The 17603-nt window shown below is 38.5% G+C and overlaps 2 protein-coding genes across 6 annotated transcripts in view; one reads left to right on the top strand and one right to left on the bottom strand.

Annotated features, from left to right (window-relative positions):
* Positions 1-289: 289 nt before the first annotated feature.
* Positions 290-10598, top strand: mettl5 (methyltransferase 5, N6-adenosine). 2 transcript variants are annotated; one of them, XM_062069870.1, is made up of 7 exons: positions 290-369; positions 2677-2791; positions 2853-3037; positions 8169-8251; positions 10034-10085; positions 10148-10197; positions 10489-10598. In XM_062069870.1, the coding sequence occupies exons 2-7, from the start codon at positions 2682-2684 to the stop codon at positions 10528-10530; spliced, it is 522 nt and encodes a 173-aa protein (XP_061925854.1). In that variant the 5' UTR covers positions 290-369; positions 2677-2681; the 3' UTR covers positions 10531-10598. The 2 variants fall into 2 exon arrangements, with proteins under 2 accessions (XP_061925854.1, XP_061925853.1); XM_062069869.1 differs by having other exon boundaries at positions 303-531.
* Positions 10228-17603, bottom strand: part of ssb (small RNA binding exonuclease protection factor La) — a 27654-nt gene continuing 20278 nt past the window's right edge. For 2 of the 4 annotated variants that reach the window (XM_062069866.1, XM_062069865.1), the window contains exons 4-12: positions 15235-15409; positions 13744-13851; positions 13558-13661; positions 11555-11626; positions 11430-11472; positions 11226-11366; positions 10955-11141; positions 10768-10890; positions 10228-10705 (exon numbers count right to left, since the gene is read on the bottom strand). In XM_062069866.1, the coding sequence (XP_061925850.1) occupies positions 10614-10705; positions 10768-10890; positions 10955-11141; positions 11226-11366; positions 11430-11472; positions 11555-11626; positions 13558-13661; positions 13744-13851; positions 15235-15409 (1045 nt within the window). In that variant the 3' untranslated portion in view covers positions 10228-10613. The remainder of the gene's footprint in view (positions 10706-10767; positions 10891-10954; positions 11142-11225; positions 11367-11429; positions 11473-11554; positions 11627-13557; positions 13662-13743; positions 13852-15234; positions 15410-17603) is intronic. The other 2 variants (XM_062069867.1, XM_062069868.1) reach the window with 2 other exon arrangements.

Genomic DNA, 17603 nt, shown 5'->3' with positions numbered 1-17603 from the left:
TCTAAAAAACAGATTACTGAACAATTTAAAATTAAATATTAGAAACCCTAAAATAAAATAAAAATCTTTAAAACCCTTAAACGATTTGGTATTACTCAAAATAAACCCCACAAACATTGCAACTTCACACCGCTTAATAATAAAAAATTTTTTTTACAGTTGTCATTTTTATTGTCTACATGTTTTTATTAACTTTTCAACACCATGATATATTATTAATAGTTTATATTATCACATAAAACTATTTAAAAAAATGTATTTAGCTAAAAAAATGTGCTTGAGCAGAACCATGGTTTGGAGGAGTTAGTTCCCATGCGGACTGTTTTGATTGATGCACCATTACGGAGGTCGCCCACCACTACAGAAAAGGTAACGCAAGTCCCCTCTTTGGGCATTTTATGGACAAGTTAGGAGTTTCTTAGCGATACACAATGAAACTTAAAGAGTTAGAAAGTTGCCTTCAGCAAGTGGATACATTTAAAGAGCCCAAAATCCTTCTAGAACAATACCCAACTAGCGCGCATATTGCTGGTGAGTACACGACGTCAGTTTGCCTGCATTGCGTGTTGATGAGATGGATTTTGTTAAGTTAAGTTAAAGTAGCAATGATTGTCACACACACACACTAGGTGTGGTGAAATGTGTCCTCTGCATTTGACCCATCCCCTTGTTTACCCCCTGGGAGGTGAGGGGAGCAGTGAGCAGCTGTGGTGGCCGCGCCCGGGAATCATTGCTTTACACAATACTTTGTTAGTATGCTATACACAATACTTTGTTTGTATGCTTTACACCAGGCCTGGGCAATTATTTTTACTCGGGGGGCCAAATTTAGAGAAAAAAAATGTGTCTGGGGGCCGGTATATCTATTTTCAGAAACAAAACTTCACAATAATGTCTTATTGAACGCTAAAATCATTATGACAGACCGCCTTAAAAAACAGAATAACATTTTATTTTTTTTTACTGAATGAGACACCCAGAATGTACATGAAAATAAAGAATGTGGGATTTACAATATTAACTATGAAGGATAAAACACTGAATATTGACAACATATGAACGTCACACCCCCTCTCCATCCACACATTTTACAATCAAGCGAAACACAACAAAAATGCAACAAACAGCGAAATATGAACGCGAAGAGTAGAAATAAACCCACCTACAATCTGATATATTTGATATATCACTAAGCCAGTGGTTCTTAACCTGGGTTCGATCGAACCCTAAGGGTTCGGTGAGTCGGGCTCAGGGGTTCTGCGGAGGTCAAAACACACCCGACTTATCGTGTAAATAAAAATTTCTCCCTATCGGCGTATTACAGATACGGCAACAGCTGACTGGTTTGCAGGTGTGTAATTTGTTGTGAGTTTATGCACTGTGTTGGTTTTGTTCTTTAAACAAGGTGATGTTCATGCACGGTTCATTTTGTGCACCAGTAAAAAAACATGGTAACACTTTAGTATGGGGAACATATTCACTATTAATTAGTTGTTTATTAACATGCAAATTAGTAACATATTGGCTCTTAACTAGTCATTAAATGCCTTATTCGGCATGGCCTTATTATAACCCTAACCCTCTAACCCTGGCCCTAACCCTCTAACCCTAACCAAATAACTCTAAATGAATGTGCATATGAAATTGGTGGGGTTTGGTACCTCCAACAAGGTTAAGAACCACTGCTCCAAGCTTTAGAACTTTGTTGTAAAAATCTCCTTCCACGTCTGTCCCTGACACCCACATTTCAGGCTCTGGAAACACTCTGTGGAAACGCTCCCCACCCACACTGCTTGGTGCCTCGTCTGAGCTACTGTGACTTACATTACCATAGTAACTAATTAGATAACCATAGTAAATAATTAGATGACCATAGTAACTAATTAGATCAGTGGTCCCCAACCTTTTTGTAACCGCGGACCGGTCAACGCTTGAACATTTGTCCCACGGACCGGGGGGGGTATGTATATTTTTTTTTGTCATAAAAACATACAATAATGTGTGCTTACGGACTGTATCCCTGCAGACTGTATTGATCTATATTGATATATATTGTAGGAACCAGAAATATTAATAACAGAAAGAAACAACCCTTTTGTGTGAATGGGGGAGGGAGTTTTTTTTGGGTTGGTGCACTAATTGTAAGTGTATCTTGTGTTTTTTATGTTGATTTAATAAAAAAAATACACATTTTTAAAAAATTTATTTTTTATTTCTTGTGCGGCCCGGTACTAATCGATCCACGGACCGGTACCGGGCCACAGCCCGGTGGTTGGGGACCACTGAATTAGATGACCATAGTAACTAATTAGATGACCATGTTACCATGGATTGATTAACGTGGACCCCGACAAGTTGAAAAACGTATTCGGGTGTTACCATTTAGTGGTCAATTGTACGGAATATGTACTGAACTGTGCAATCTACTAATAAAAGTTTCAATCAATCAAACCATGGTAATTAGTATATGATGCAGATTACAAGCATTGAAAGACTTAGTATAGTTGAAGACTTACGGTCATTAGAGAACATCACTGCACATCATAATGGCAGCTACACTTTACATCTTAAACATCTAAAAAAATTACTTGAAAAGTTCAACGGGCCTTAATTTGCCCAGGTCTGCTTTACACAACACTTTGTTTGTCTGCTTTACACAACACTTTGTTCCCACAGCATGCATGCTGTACACGATACACAACACATTTGATGACATCCAAGGTAAACTCGTAGCAGATCTGGGCTGTGGCTGCGGAGTTCTCAGCATAGGAGCGGCGATGCTTGAAGCAGGGTGAGACTCCCCACGTTCTTCTCTTTTTCGCCATCATTCCAACCCCACGTGTCCTCTAAAGACTCTGCGTTGGCTTCGACGTTGACGACGACGCGCTGGACACGTTCAGAAGAAACGCGGAGGAATTTGAGGTTTCTAATGTTGATCTGGTCCAGTGTGACCTGTGTGCGGTGAGGGCAGAGGACTACAACAACACGTTTGACACTGTCATCATGAACCCACCTTTTGGAACTAAGCACAACCAGGGTGAGTAGTAACGCATTCTTTATGCTTATGAGATTTTAATGTAGTTTGCATTTCCCATTAAATAGTAGACAGACTAACCCAGGGGTCAAACACCCAAAATGTTGAAAGTTAAAGTACACACTAGGTGTGGCAAAATTATCCTCTGCATTTGACCCATCACCCTTGATCACCCCTGGGAGGTGAGGGGAGCAGTGGGCAGCAGCAGTGGCCGCGCCCGGGAATCATTTTTGGTGATTTAACCCCCAATTCCAACCCTTGATGCTGAGTGCCAAGCAGGGAGGTAATGGCTCCCATTTTTATAGTCTTCGGTATGACTCGGCCGGGGTTTGAACTCACGACCTACCCATCTCAGGGCGGACACTCTAACCACTAGGCCACTGAGCCGGTGAAAGACCCATATTGGACCAAAAATACCAAAAAAGAATCTGTCTGGAGCCTCCAACAAACAAAAGCCTTATATAAGTTTTATAATGAAGGCAACACATGATGCAAGTGTCTATATTAGCCTACTATCAAAATGACTGTGTGTCACAGGCTGACGCAAATCTTCGTTGACAGAAATGTCGACAGTATTCTACACATTTTTACAACATTGGAAATATTAGGAAAACGGAGGCTTCTCAGAGGGTGAGATAACTCCTGGCATAGAATGGCCAAAGGTATAAATGTGTGTGTCCAAGTTAAAGGAAACGGCCGGCTGTCTTCTTCTAATGGATTTATTACAATCTTTGCAAGTTGGGTAAAGTTTGCTGTGGTCTGGAACAACATGGCACACAAACAACTATCAGAAATGCAGCCAATATTACATGTGGGGCGGCATGGCGTAGTGGGTAGAGCGCCCGTGTCAGAAACCTGAGGGTTGCAGGTTCGCTCCCTGCCTCTTACCATGCCGTTGTGTCCTTGGGCAGGACACTTCACCCTTGCCCCCGGTGCCGCTCACACCGGTGAATGAATGATAGGTGGTGGTCGGAGGGGCCGTAAGCGCAAATTGGCAGCCACACTTCCGTCTAAGGCTGCAGCTAACGATTATTTTTCTATCGATTAATCTATAGATTATTTTTTTCGATTAATCGGTTAATCTATAGATTATTTTTTCGATTCATCTATAGATTATTTTTCCTTTTACCGATTATTTTTTATTTTATTTTATTTAAAATGAAGATGAAAAAATAAAAGTAGGCCAGTTTTTTCAAAAGGCATGACTTTTATTTACAAAAAAAAAAAGTATGGCCACTCAGTCAACATTGACAACAACATGACAAAATATTCTGTAACAATGTAAACATTTAAAACTTTTAACATTTAACAAAATTAAAAGTAGCTTATTTGCTTTTTAATGTGCAAATATAAAAGTAAACATCCAGTGCAAATCTTAATATTCTGCTATAGTATAAGCATTTCAAAAGTAAAAGTATTGCTTATTTTGCTTTAAAATGTGCAAAAATAAAGATAAACATCCAATACAAAAAAGTGCAAAACGAAATATTCTGTAACAACAGTGTAAACATTTCAACAAAAGTGAAAGTATTGCTTATTTGCTAAAATGTGCAAAAATAAAGATAAACATCCAATACAAAAAAGTGCCAATCTAAATATTCTGGAGCACTGTAAACATTAAGTATTGCTTTTAAAATGTGCAAAATAAACATCCAGTCCAACACAGTACACAATAACCAATTCTACTCATTCCAGTGAGTGTCTAACAGTTGTAATGAAGAAAGGTTAGCATGTCTACTTGCTTTGCTTCTTTTCTTGTTTATAATATTCCCAGCAGCTGAAAATAGGCGCTCAGAAGGGGTCGATGTGGCTGGAACTGAGAGGTAATTAGCCTTCACCTCAAACCAGGACTGCGAGCGAGCTGAGCTGCAGTTTAAGTTTCTAGTAGGTCAACGGGCTCATAGTGATGTTACTAGTAGTTGACTGGGAGGTGTTTATTATCATTTGGGGAGAGTCCGCTGCCTGATGCTCACCTGCTAAACACCTATCTGCTCGACGCTGAAGCGCTGACTACATGCGCTATGAATACGCACTGCTGATTGGCTGATAATGCTTCGTGTGTACCAATCAGATGGTTGTGTGGGTGGGACAATGCTGCGTGTGTACCAATCAGATGGTTGTATGGGTGGGACAATGCTGCGTGCTGAGACAGAGGCAGAGGAGCAAAGCAACTTGTTAAGACTTTAGCCGCTAAAGTTAGCTTTAGCTTAGAAACTCGTTCGGTACACCCCCGTACCGAACCGAAAGCCTCGTACCGAAACGGTTCAATACAAAACACATACCGTTACACCCCTAGCAGATACAAATGACACATTCATGTTTTTGTGTAATGATGACAACGTATGCTAACGCGGACGATTGACTAGTTGATGGTTGATGGTTGATGGTTTTCTTTTCAAATGTTCGTTCATAGCCGTTGTGCTGCTATGATAGGCCATTTCCGTTCGACACAGTGTGCATACAACAACATTATTAGGCTGTGTATTGAAATACTCCCACACTTTTGACGACTTTTGGCGTGCTTTTTTCCCCTCGCTCGCACAGTCTGCTTTGCGCTCCGCCATGACGGTAGTGTGACGTAAATATGCGGCGCGTCGACGCACAAAAACGGCGTTGACGTATTTACGTAACCGATGACGTCGACGCGACGTTTCAGCCTCATATTCCGTCAGTCTACCCTAGGGCAGCTGTGGCTACAAAAGTAGCTTACCACCACCAGGTTTAAATGAATGATGGGTTTTTAACATGTAAAGGGACTTTGGGTACTTAGAAAAGCGCTATATAAATCCGAGGTATTATACACATGATGTGTCTTGAGACATGCAAAACTAAATCAAATACACAGAGGACATAAGTAAAGGAAATTAAATGATCTCAAATATAGCTACAAATGAGGCATAATGATGCAATATGTACACACAGCCAGTGTTGGGTTAGTTCAATCAATCAATCAATCAACGTTTACTTATATAGCCCTAAATCACAAGTGTCTCAAAGGGCTGCACAAGCCACAACAACATCCTCGGCTCAGAGTTACTCAGAGTTACTGAAAACCAGTAACTAGTTACAGTTACTAGTTACTTTATTTCAAAAGTAACTCAGTTACTAACTCAGTTACTTACACCAAAAAGTAATGCGTTACTGTGAAAAGTAACTATTTAGTTACTTTTTTTTTTTTTTTAAGCTCCCATTAATGCCCTTTTAGCCTTCATTTCAGTACTGTTATTGCACTGGAGAATAATACAATGTGTTGATCAACTTGACATGCATTTGTATCTTCCTTTTAACATAATTAATGAAAAACAGTGCAACATAAAAAGGCATTTCTCCTTTCTTTAAACTTGGACCAATGACCATTAATAAAAAAACAAGTTAAAGTGCAACATAAGAAGGCACATCATCTTCCTTGAAACATAAGTAGTGAAATAAAGCCTGACATCTGGAGTGATGCTGCTGTCTTCCACACTTGGAGCCATGGATTGTAGAATCCTTGTTTTCAGTGGCAGGATCATTGACACAGATGGTGAAGTTTCAGATGTAACACTTTTGAGGGGTTTAAGTACCTGGAGGACCTCCTCTGCCACTCTCACATCATCATCAGACAGGGTGATGATGTCTTTGACATTTTTCTTCAGGGTCTCGTGGGTCAATGCAGAGAGTATGTAGCTGCCTGCTGCTCCAACATATAAGTGGAGTTCCACCTCGTTGGGACATCATGTATGAGCTTTATGAGTAGGCAGCTTTAGCATTTCTTGCTTTGTCTTAAGCACACGAGCAGCTGTTGAGCTTCGGTGGAAGTAGGAAACCTCCTTCCTGATCCTCCCAAGGAGGCGCTCCATTCTATTGACTGAGATGTGATGCCAAATTCACTACATGCACTATCTGTGGTCCCAGTCCTGCCTCATTCACTGCATTTATTTGATTTTTGGCATTATCACGTGTGACTGGGATATCTTTATCTTCCATTCCTCCACTGCTTGTGTCAGTACCTGCGCAAGGGGGCGTGTCTTCTACATACATCATTCATCACAGAATTCTGCTGTGATGAAGTGAGTGCTTATAGTTCCCCTGGACGTCCACCCTTCTGTCATGAGCGCAACAGATGATGCTCGGGATAGTTCATCCACAACTTTTTTTTTCTCCTGCTCATAAAGATCTGGCACAATCTTATCGCTGAAGTGGGTGCGCGACGGGATGTCGTAACGTGGCTCAAGCACGTTCAGCATGTGTTTAAAACACGTTCAGCATGTGTTTAAAACCCTCGTTTTGCACAACGGAGTCTGCACCTATGAACACACCGATTAAATGGCGCGGTGCGTTGAAGCTCCTCCGTTACTCCGCTCTCCATGACCACGCTGTGTGTGGACTGAACATGCAAACACCTTTTTTCTTTGTTTCATATATCAAACCGCGGCTCACGTGTGTGCCGAACCGAAGACACGCCCCCCCTCCTTCCCACACCGACACAAAACGCGCCTGTGACAGAGGAAGATTCAGAAGAATGACACCGCAGCGCTTCTGTTTCTGATACTACATAAAAAATAACGTAAAGTAACGCAGTAACGCATCATGTAGTAACAGTAACTGAGTTACTGAATATAAAAAACGCGTTAGATTACTAGTTACCGCCGAAACTAACGGCGTTACAGTAACGCGTTACAAAGTTAGTCCCAACACTGCACACAGCTAGCCTAAATAGCATGTTAGCATCGATTAGCTTGCAGTCATGGATTGATCAAATATCCATCAACAAAGCTCACCTTTGTGCATTCACACACAGCATAAAACATTTGGTGGACAAAATGAGACAAGGAAGGAGTGTCATAAAACACGTCTTTCTGTGGTAGTATCGGAGAAAGTTGTACATGTAAACAAACTACGATGAGTTCAAGGATCGCTGAAATTAGTAGGACAAAACAGTGCTTGCCAAATACTCTTATCAGTGAAGCATGTTTAATATAAACAGTGGGATTTCTAACAATTAGGAAGGTTTGTGTCATGTTTTCTCTCCTACAGAAAATACATTAAAACAAAAAGTATATTGTTATCTTCATCTTTTTCCTTTTTCACACATCTCTGTCAGGGTCAGCCAAATCTAACATGTGGTCACGTGGCATTGTGTTGTCTTATTCAGGTATGGACATGAAGTTCTTAAAAGCGGCTGTAACAATGGCAAAGACAGCTGTGTATTCACTACATAAAACATCCACACGTCAGGTAAGAACACAGAAAATGTGAGCGTGTAAGGTTTTTAGGGATGTTCTAGCAGGGTTTTTTTCTGCTGATACGATCATCCATGAGATTGGCCGATACTAATCACACTTATTAACCATAAATGTTTTTATTTATTTATGGTGAATGCTTTTGAGTTTAATATTAACACAATATTTAAATGAGTATCCTTATTCCTTTCCTCTTAGTGCAGGGATGTCAAACTGGTTTTCATCGAGGGCCACGTCACAAATATATAAGGCAGCCAATCAGAGGACCGCTTGTAACAACTAAGATTTTTTTCCCCATGCATTTGAATATTAAATATTTTTTTCATCCGCTGTATAAAAAAAATACTGTGGATTTTACAGTAAAAAACTGAGTCACCAGAATTTTAATTTAAAATATACTGTTTGTTTTTTTTTAAACAAAGTAATACAGTAAATGGAAAACAGTAAAGCTGTTTTTTTTACTGTAAATTATAGTTTTTTTTTTTTTTTTCACCATAGTGTAAATAGAAAAAATACCACAGTATTTTTTTATTTTGGCAACTGATCTGCCACTTTTTTACTTTAATTCCATTTACAGTAAGACAGATTGTACAATAAAAAACTGGCAGCTCAGTTGACAGAAATTTACTGTAAAAAAAAAAAAGTTTTACAGTTATATGCTATTAAAGCCACCGTAAATTTTCATATATATACGGTATATATAATATAGTACAATTTAATGGATAACTTCCTTTGGAATCACAAGTCACAAGTATTTATTTGTATTTTGAAAAAAATTTTTTTGGAAAGTATGATAATTGTTGCAATGTTGGATAATAATACAGTTGAAAAGGTCTGCAATTTAATGCATTACATTTATTTGAAAAAATAAAAACATTTAATAGGAAAATATAAAGGTACTTTACTGACAGAAAACATTTTCAGATCTTCACGGGCCACATAAAATGATGTGGCAGACCAGTTCTGGCCCCTGGGCCTTGAGTTTGACACCAGTGTCTTAGTGTAAAATGTTCAGCCTTCTACTCCAATGATACTTAAGTTACTAAGATATGCAACTTAGAGCAGTGATCCTCAAACTGTGGTACGCCAAAGAAGTCTGTAAATATGTTCTGTACAAAGAGTATCATTGTTTGTTCTTTGACCCAACAGATTTAAATATGCTCAATTTAAACTTCGGCCTTGTGTTTAATGAATACTTAGGATTACTACGCTGTTTTTTATTGTTGATCATTATGGTGGTACTTGGAGACCCAAGTGTTTTCTGAGGTTGTACAAGGTGAAAAAAGTTTGACAAGCACTGACTTAGAGTGGCTCTACACTATTGAAACATAATTAGGTTCATTCAGCATTTATGATCAGCAATAACATGTACTCAGCAACAGCAATCATATACTTTTTCACAAAATTTGTCCAATCGATTGGCACATCCCTAATTATCACCACAGTTGTCTGAATGCAACTCAGAAGGTTAAGGATTCTGCTTCATTTGTCCACATTTCAAAACATTTATTCCCGTAATGGAGTGTCACCATCAATATAAATGGAAGTGCAAAGAATGACCCGTTTATACTGAGAATGGAAAATCAACCATAATTCTAGACAATAAAGCATAATGAGGCGGCCATTTGTGCTGCCCCCATGGCCATTTTAACATCTTTTCCTTGTTTTTGGTATTATGAATGTTGACTTATTCTAGTTGCTTTGCAGGAAATTTATTGGAGAGCAGCAAAAATCTGACCGATCTATTTACTTATTTCTATTGTGAATCCAATTCCAGCACATACAAAAGAAGGCAAATGACTGGGGAATGAAGATGGAAGTGATTGCAGGTATAAAAAAAATGCTAACAGAAGACAACCTGTTGAGTGACTTCCCTTTTTTGTCTAAACAGAACTGAGATACGACCTGCCAGCATCTTATAAATTCCACAAAAAGAAATCGGTGAGTTTATGGCCAGCTGCTCCAACAGACACATTCAAACTGTTCATTTGTTGGGCATGATTTATTTGCAATTCACACTTAAAACGTAAAAAATAGCAATTCTTTAATGTAGAGAGTCTACAGGAAAATATAGACAAACTGAATCTGGTTTGTCACACAACTAAAATGTTTGATTGAAATTAAATTACCATCAAAAAGCAGAAAGATGGTCTTAAGAGAAACATAGGTGCTTATGGCAGAGTTTGAAAGGACTTAAGAAGTAGACAAAAGTGACACCAAACTCTTCTCTAGGTTGACATCCAGGTGGACTTCCTACGGTTCTCCAAAGCCTGAAGTGTCTTATCGGGACTTTTGTTTGCCTTTGTATAGAATAAATGTTTGTTCAAAAGAAATATTGACTGATTTCTTGTCTGTTACTAAGATCCATTTTCAGTTTTGGCCACTTTTGCTGCAGGACCATCAGCATCTTCAAGTTCTCTCTTGGGGGGCGCTGGGGCTGGGGCTGGGGCTGGGAGGAAAGCAGCAACTTAGCATTGTTGTATGTAATATCAAAACATGAGTTATGTTTACCATCTTCATCGTCGCTGTCAAACTTGGTCTTCTTGCCCTGGTAACCTTGACTTCTGCCTTGATCTCTGCCACCTTTTCCCTTTCGAAATCCTCTTCCTCGGCCGCCAAATTTTCCTCTGCCTCCTTTTGAGGGAGAAAAGATTAACTTCAAAGTACTGATCAAGCTTTTTTGAGAAAAGGTGTTTACCTTTTCCTCTGCTTCGGTTGAAAGAATCTTGTTGTGCTTCAACAATCTTCTTCAGGACCTCCTTCTCCTCCTCTCCTTCAAGCAGCTGCCATGTAACTATGTTGTTCTTAACTTTCAGCGTGCCATCATTCGCCTCTTTGGCTTTCTCAAATGCCTCCTTTGCATTTTTGTCAAATAGAAGGGTGCCCTTGGTAGAAGCCAAAACAAGTCTGTGAACAAAGTTCTTCTTCAAGTATGAAGCTTAAGAAAAAGAAGCACTGTAGTTATTTACCTCTTTGGCCCCTCTTGTAAAATCAACCCACTTAATTCGTCCGTGCCCTGAGAACAGTTCATGGAAGTCCTCTCTGGAAACATCTTGTAGCTCTCCAGAAAATTTTAATAAGGAACCCGAATGTTCTTCCAAGAGCACACTCTGTAAAATAAATCCTTAGCATGAAGTAGTTATCCTATTAATAATGCTTAGTCGGCATCATACCATATCCTTCTCCTCCACATTTTTCTGATGCTGCTCTTTATCCCTAAAGGAGATCATAAGATGGTTTGTAGTGTGGTTTAGAATTGGAAGATGTTCTGTAGATGTTATTTTGCATTTGTACTCACTGTTTTACTTTTGCTTTTGTTTCAGCTTTGTGTTGTTTTCTTTCCTCTGCTTTCTTTGCATGGTAGTCTCCTCTGAAAACAAAGATGTTTCTTTATGTGTGCCATAATTACTCTTATCAAACGCATCTACATCCAGTTAGGTAACATAGCGGGGGGGAGCTTGTACAAATACAGTACAGGCCAAAAGTTTGGACACCTCATTTCTTTATTTTCATGACTATTTACATTGTAGATTGTCACATCAAAACTATGAATGAACACATGTGGAGTTATGTACTTAACAAAAAAAGGTGAAATAACTGAAAACATGTTTTATATTGTAGTTTCTTCAAAATAGCCACCCTTTGCTCGGATTACTGCTTTGCACACTCTTGGCATTCTCTTGCTGAGCTTCAAGAGGGAGTCACCTGAAAGGGTTTTCACTTCACAGGTGAAATAGTTTTGATGTGACAATCTACAATGTAAATAGTCATGAAAATAAAGAAAACGCATTGAAAGAGGAGAAGGTGTGTCCAAGCTTTTGGCCTGTACTGTATGTTCTTCCTAGACCCTGGCTCTACCCATACCTACGGTTTCAAAACCTTTTAATAGGGTAACAAAACATGCAAAAACACGACTGCATGTGTACGTGGATGTCATTGTTTTGTTTTTCAAGTGGGTGACTATAAAATACACATCCAAAAATCCTAATTTCTCCATTGCAGATAGTGACACAATTAAGTATTTTAAAATATGTTTAATGCTACTAGGGATGATACTCGAAACCGGTTTTCCCGGTTGTTCGATAAGAAAAGAACCGAGTCCTCGGACTCGAATCCCTTTTTGAGAACCGGTACCCGTTATCGAGACCACTATAGTAAAGAAAAAGAGTTGGTTCTTTATTCGAATCCCTGGGAACGAATCCCGTCCCGACCAGAAATGCCCCGTGAGACATCACAAGAAATGACGTCACGTAGCTCAGTCATTAGGCGCAGATAGCGAAAGCAGGAACAAAATGGACGGGAAAAAGTGCTCCAAGGTGTAATAAAGTTCAAAACAAAAGGTATAATCCAATGAATAACTTTACTGAGAGATTTGAGCAGGGTACGAACACTTTTACGACCAACCGGAAACATAGCAACCAGGCTAGCAACGCACCTCCTTTACGGCAGCTGTCGCAACGTTCTTAAAGCAACCGCAGCACATACATATATATACAACATATATGACATCTCCCTTTTTTAACTTTTGTTTTTCTTTCCTTGTAAACAAAACAAAATCACACTGTATATGTGTTGTCTGTCTAATTATAAATAATGCAGACGAGGCGTGTTGGCTGAGTTCTTGACGTTTACTTTCACAGCGTGCTCACAACCTCATTCTTAGCTGCCGGGTGACGACATGCAACAACACTTTTCGGCGCTACCGCACATGCTCGCCACTCCCGTTGCATGCTGGGTAGTGTAGTTGTTATATTCCCTAGCTCATAACATCTTTCCCCCTATAAAGAAATAATGATAACTCAATAAAGTGTATTTCTTTTTTTAGCTTTAACTTTTCATTTTTTAGCATTGTAACCACATTTGCAAACAACTTTTCTCTTAATAGAATTTTCTTTCAATAAACAAATAGTGCAAAAATGTCAAAGCATCATAACAGTTATGTCAAATAGCAGCAGAAGTGCACTTTTTGGAGAGCTGTATTATTTTCAGTTTTGCATTGCCATCTTTGCCAACAAGAGTCTTCAGTAAAGGGAATTTAAATGGTCATTTAAACAGTTTTCTCTATGGAAAACTAAAACATTTAAAAAAAATTAGTTTCGTATTATTTTGGTGTCGGAAACTGATCACTTGAAAATACATTATGGGAAAAAAAGATTTTGGAACCTTTTGTTTGATACACGCAATGACCGCATGCAGTCAGAGGTCAGCTATTAACAAGAGTCACTTTGAGTGGAGTGATGGTGTTTAGACACCACCATCAACAAAACAGTCCATATGATGGAACATGCCAGTAATACCTACCTTGATAACACCAGCATCTCATTATCTTTGAAGGATTTTATATCCGTGCGTTCAAGGAACTTCTTGGATGACTCTTCGGAATCAAAACAGATGAACACTGATCCCTGCCAAAATAAGATTTTGAAATTATATCAAGCTCAGAATGATGTGAGCAGATCCTACATGTATTAGTAAATGCTTTACTACCTTGAACTGCCTCTCCATGTCTCTCCTCATTTGGACGTTTTCTATGTTGCCTTTTCCATTCAACCACTCCTGGATCTCATCGAGGGTCGTTGCCAAGGGAAAACCTTTCTGAAGAAGAAAAATAAATGATTGTCCAGTGAAATGCTGGGTGAGTTGGAACCCATCCCAGCCGACATTGGGAGAAAGGTACACCCTAGACTGCTCGCTTGTCAATCACAAGACATACAGTAGCAGGGTTTCCCCTAAACTGCCAAGATACCTGTGGCAGAGGGGGCGTGGTCACAATGCATATAATTAATAATGTATCTAATTCACAATGAGGTCAACAAATAATTTGCATAATTTTCTACGATGATAGGATTTTCTTTAAAAAGGCTATAAAAAAATGTACGCATACATTTAAAACAAACCTCTTTTTATTAGTATTAAAAACTTTTTTTTTTTTATCGTTTAGCCATATTTTTAATTGTTGCTGCTTTTTGTACAAGGTACTTTGTTGGGATTTTTCCAAGTATTTACAGACTTAATGACTTATTTTCAAATTAAAAACTAGCAACAAATCTAGCATCTTCTTCTGGTGGTGTTGTAGAATGTACTCGTGTTTAGAGACTACTCTCTCCATGTCCCTGTCCAAAGAAGCTGAAGCGAGCATGACGTCCCACTTGCTTAGCACGATTGCTCGAGTTGGACTTTTCTCTTTTTAAAAGCCGCCACTGTCCTTTTAATATTTGTACATTTTGAAGATGACTGTACGCACGGGTACATCTCCAATCTAAATAAAAACCACGTCCACATCACAGACATGCTGACAACGCTCCAGACAATGGCGTGCGTTTTGATTACATCCAGTTTCAGTAGCGCGATTTTTGGTGATCAGTCTTTTTTCGGTGGACAAGTTTTCAGTACATCACTTGTCAACAGTGCGCAAATAGGCTATATATATATATATATATATATATATATATATATGTATATCAAGTCATACTGTAACGACCAGCTAATGTTAATGTATGTGTGGTTTGTATTTGATGTCAGTTTTTCCCAATGCCTTAAAGGTGATTGGCAGAGAATGAGGAAGTGTTGTGTGTCGGGGGAAGCTAAGACTCAAGAAGACAAAATTGTTTTAATGGGAGATCAAACCTGTTGGAATTGTTGTCCATAAGGTTGGTAATTAAAGTTAAAAATAGCGTCAGATTTTTGTGTGATTTTTTTCTGGGTGCTACAATATATATCACCTTAATTCGTTTTTTTTTTTTTTACTTATTTACAAGGTGTGGCGGTAATAAAAATGCTGTGGCGGCACGCCACATTCATTTACATTAAGGAGAAACTCTGAGTATATAAAGCAAACATTTACACCTGTTGACAATTCATGTTATGGGAATGTGGGAGCAACAAAAACAAAGTACCTATTTCCAGCATAAGTTGGAGGGAAATGACTTTCATATTACTTTCACAAAAAACAGACAATTTAACAATTCATGAACTTACAATGTACACTGATTTGTGTTTGACAGTATCTTTGTACTCGTCGGTCAGCTCAGGTAAAGGTTTTTCTTGGGTCCTCCTTATTTTGGTCTTGTCCTCGCTGATTTCCAAGAGGCCAGTGGTAGATTTCTTGAGAGCGGAAATGATGACATCGGCATCCGAGGTAATAGATTTAAGCCTGGGGAGGGATTATGAAGAATTTGATGAGTCCATTTGGGTTTTAACATTCATATAAAACTATTATCAATTACAGATGGCCCATTACTACTTTTTAATGTCCGATTTAGCCACGTTGCATATGCCAATCTGAAGTGAAGTGAATTATATGTGTATATATAGCGCTTTTCTCTAGACTCAAAGCGCTTTAGATCAGTGGTTCTTAACCTTGTTGGAGGTACCGAAACCCACCAGTTTCATATGCGCATTCACCGAACCCTTCTTTAGTGAAAAATAAAGTTAGTTTTTTTTTTCAAATTCAAGACAAAGTTATATGTTTTTGGTAACACTTTAGTATGGGGAACATATTCTAAGTAACAAAGACTTAATTTAGAGTTATTAGGACACTAGGGGAACATATTCAAAGTAATAAAGACTTAATTTAGAGTTATTTGGTTAGGGTTAGAGGGTTAGGGTTACAATAAGGCCATGCTGAATAAGGCATTAATAAGTACTTAATAATGACTAGTTAAGAGCCTATATGTTACTAATTTGCAGAGGTGTGGACTCGAGTCACATGACTTGGACTCGAGTCAGACTCGAGTCATGAATTTGATGACTTTGGACTCGACTTGACAAAATGTAAAGAGACTTGCAACTCGACTTAGACTTTAACATCAATGACTTGTGACTTCACTTGGACTTGAGCCTTTTGACTTGACATGACTTGCTACTTTCCCCAAAACCCAAAGATTAAAAAGTTATTTGGGAGCGCGCCGCTCCGTATTTTTTCCTTTTCTTTGTCTGTGTCTATCAGCGTGTTGTTTCTGTCAGCTGGTGTGCTCTCAGTACAACAGCCAATCAAATTAGATCTACGCTATTTTCATCCCACAGCTCTCATCCAATCAAATTGCAGGACAACCAATGAAGAAGAATTGTCAAACAATGCGGCAGTGAGAAACAATTATGCCAAAGTTAATTTCGTTCGGGTATTAAAACTACGACTCGTTCAACAAAAAACGAATAGCCCTATGCAAATCATGCAGTTCAAATATTATAGAGGGAGACGTAACAACTTCCAACTTCGTTCGACATTTGAAGATGCACAAAGAAGGGTAAGTTTTGAATGTAAGCTAACGTTTATTGGCTAAGTAACATGACTTTTATTTGCTGTGTAGTTAAATCAGTGAGGCTGTAAACTCACTGCTAACGTTATAACCATAGACATCTTATAAGGGTACGCAGCATGGAGCGCTACTGCCTACAGGCGCAGACGAGACGCGGGGCCGCCATCTTGGAGTGGTGATCCGCTCCACTAGTGCAATTCATTTGGCAGGAGCAATGAACTGTCAGCGCATTTAATTCATCTTACCTCACTGAATACCACTGATTTTCACGCGCTTTTTTGTCATACGTGTAGCTATGATAAAGGACACATGTTTTGGCGTGTTTTATTATTCATAGTTTGCTTAACAGTAATATAATATTCTTATACGCTATAAGTGACCAGACGTCCGAGATCAAAACTGGGAATATAATCCCAGAGAAAGGGGAAAAAAACGGTCAGCTATTTTTAAATTGAAGAAACAATATGATTAGGTTATATATACATGCGTATATCCTACATAAACAATGTATGAATACATCAGATATCTATATATCTTATAGACTGTATCTCTGTTGCTGCAGCAGCAGAGAGTTTATTCTGTCTTGACACTTTGTATTGATATTTTGTATTACATTCTTCCCTTAAATGATCATGTTTACAGTCATTGTTTTATATGTATTTTTTATGTATGTCGCTTTGGATAAAAGCGTCTGCCAAATTCTTCAACATAAACATATATAAACACCTGTAAGTCTTTATATCAGCTAAAACCACCAATCTGTTTCACTGGATTCAGAATAAAACCAAATTCTGTCTTACCCAACAATGTTAGTATTTGAATATTGTTACTTGAAGACTTATTCCTGGTTACAATTATACTGTTAAGAAAGTATTGTCTTATATTTTGCCTAAAATGAGAATGCATCATAATCAGTGGCGGCTGGTGAATTTTGTTTTAGGTGGGGCTGAAAGTTTGTAAACCAAACCTCTGTAGGGGGGTCATCCTCCCCCAGAAGATTTATTTGTGATTTTTACATACAAATATTAAAGATCTTTGCTCCTTCTCAACTCTGTGGTAATATTATTTTCATAAAATACAACCAATAGT

Source organism: Entelurus aequoreus, linkage group LG14, assembly GCF_033978785.1.
Source record: "Entelurus aequoreus isolate RoL-2023_Sb linkage group LG14, RoL_Eaeq_v1.1, whole genome shotgun sequence".
In the NCBI taxonomy this organism is placed as follows: domain Eukaryota; kingdom Metazoa; phylum Chordata; class Actinopteri; order Syngnathiformes; family Syngnathidae; genus Entelurus; species Entelurus aequoreus.
The sequence above is the reverse complement of the archived record's forward strand: the minus strand, read 5'-3'. Positions and strand labels throughout refer to the sequence as shown.

Bases quoted from the DNA above. Each gene is read 5' to 3' on its own strand.
- mettl5 (XM_062069869.1), top strand. From the start codon at position 432: ATGAAACTTAAAGAGTTAGAAAGTTGCCTTCAGCAAGTGGATACATTT. The intron at 532-2,676 runs GTGAGTACACGA...TTGTTCCCACAG, and splicing joins AACTAGCGCGCATATTGCTG to CATGCATGCTGTACACGATA. The intron at 8,252-10,033 runs GTAAGAACACAG...ATCCAATTCCAG, and splicing joins ATAAAACATCCACACGTCAG to CACATACAAAAGAAGGCAAA.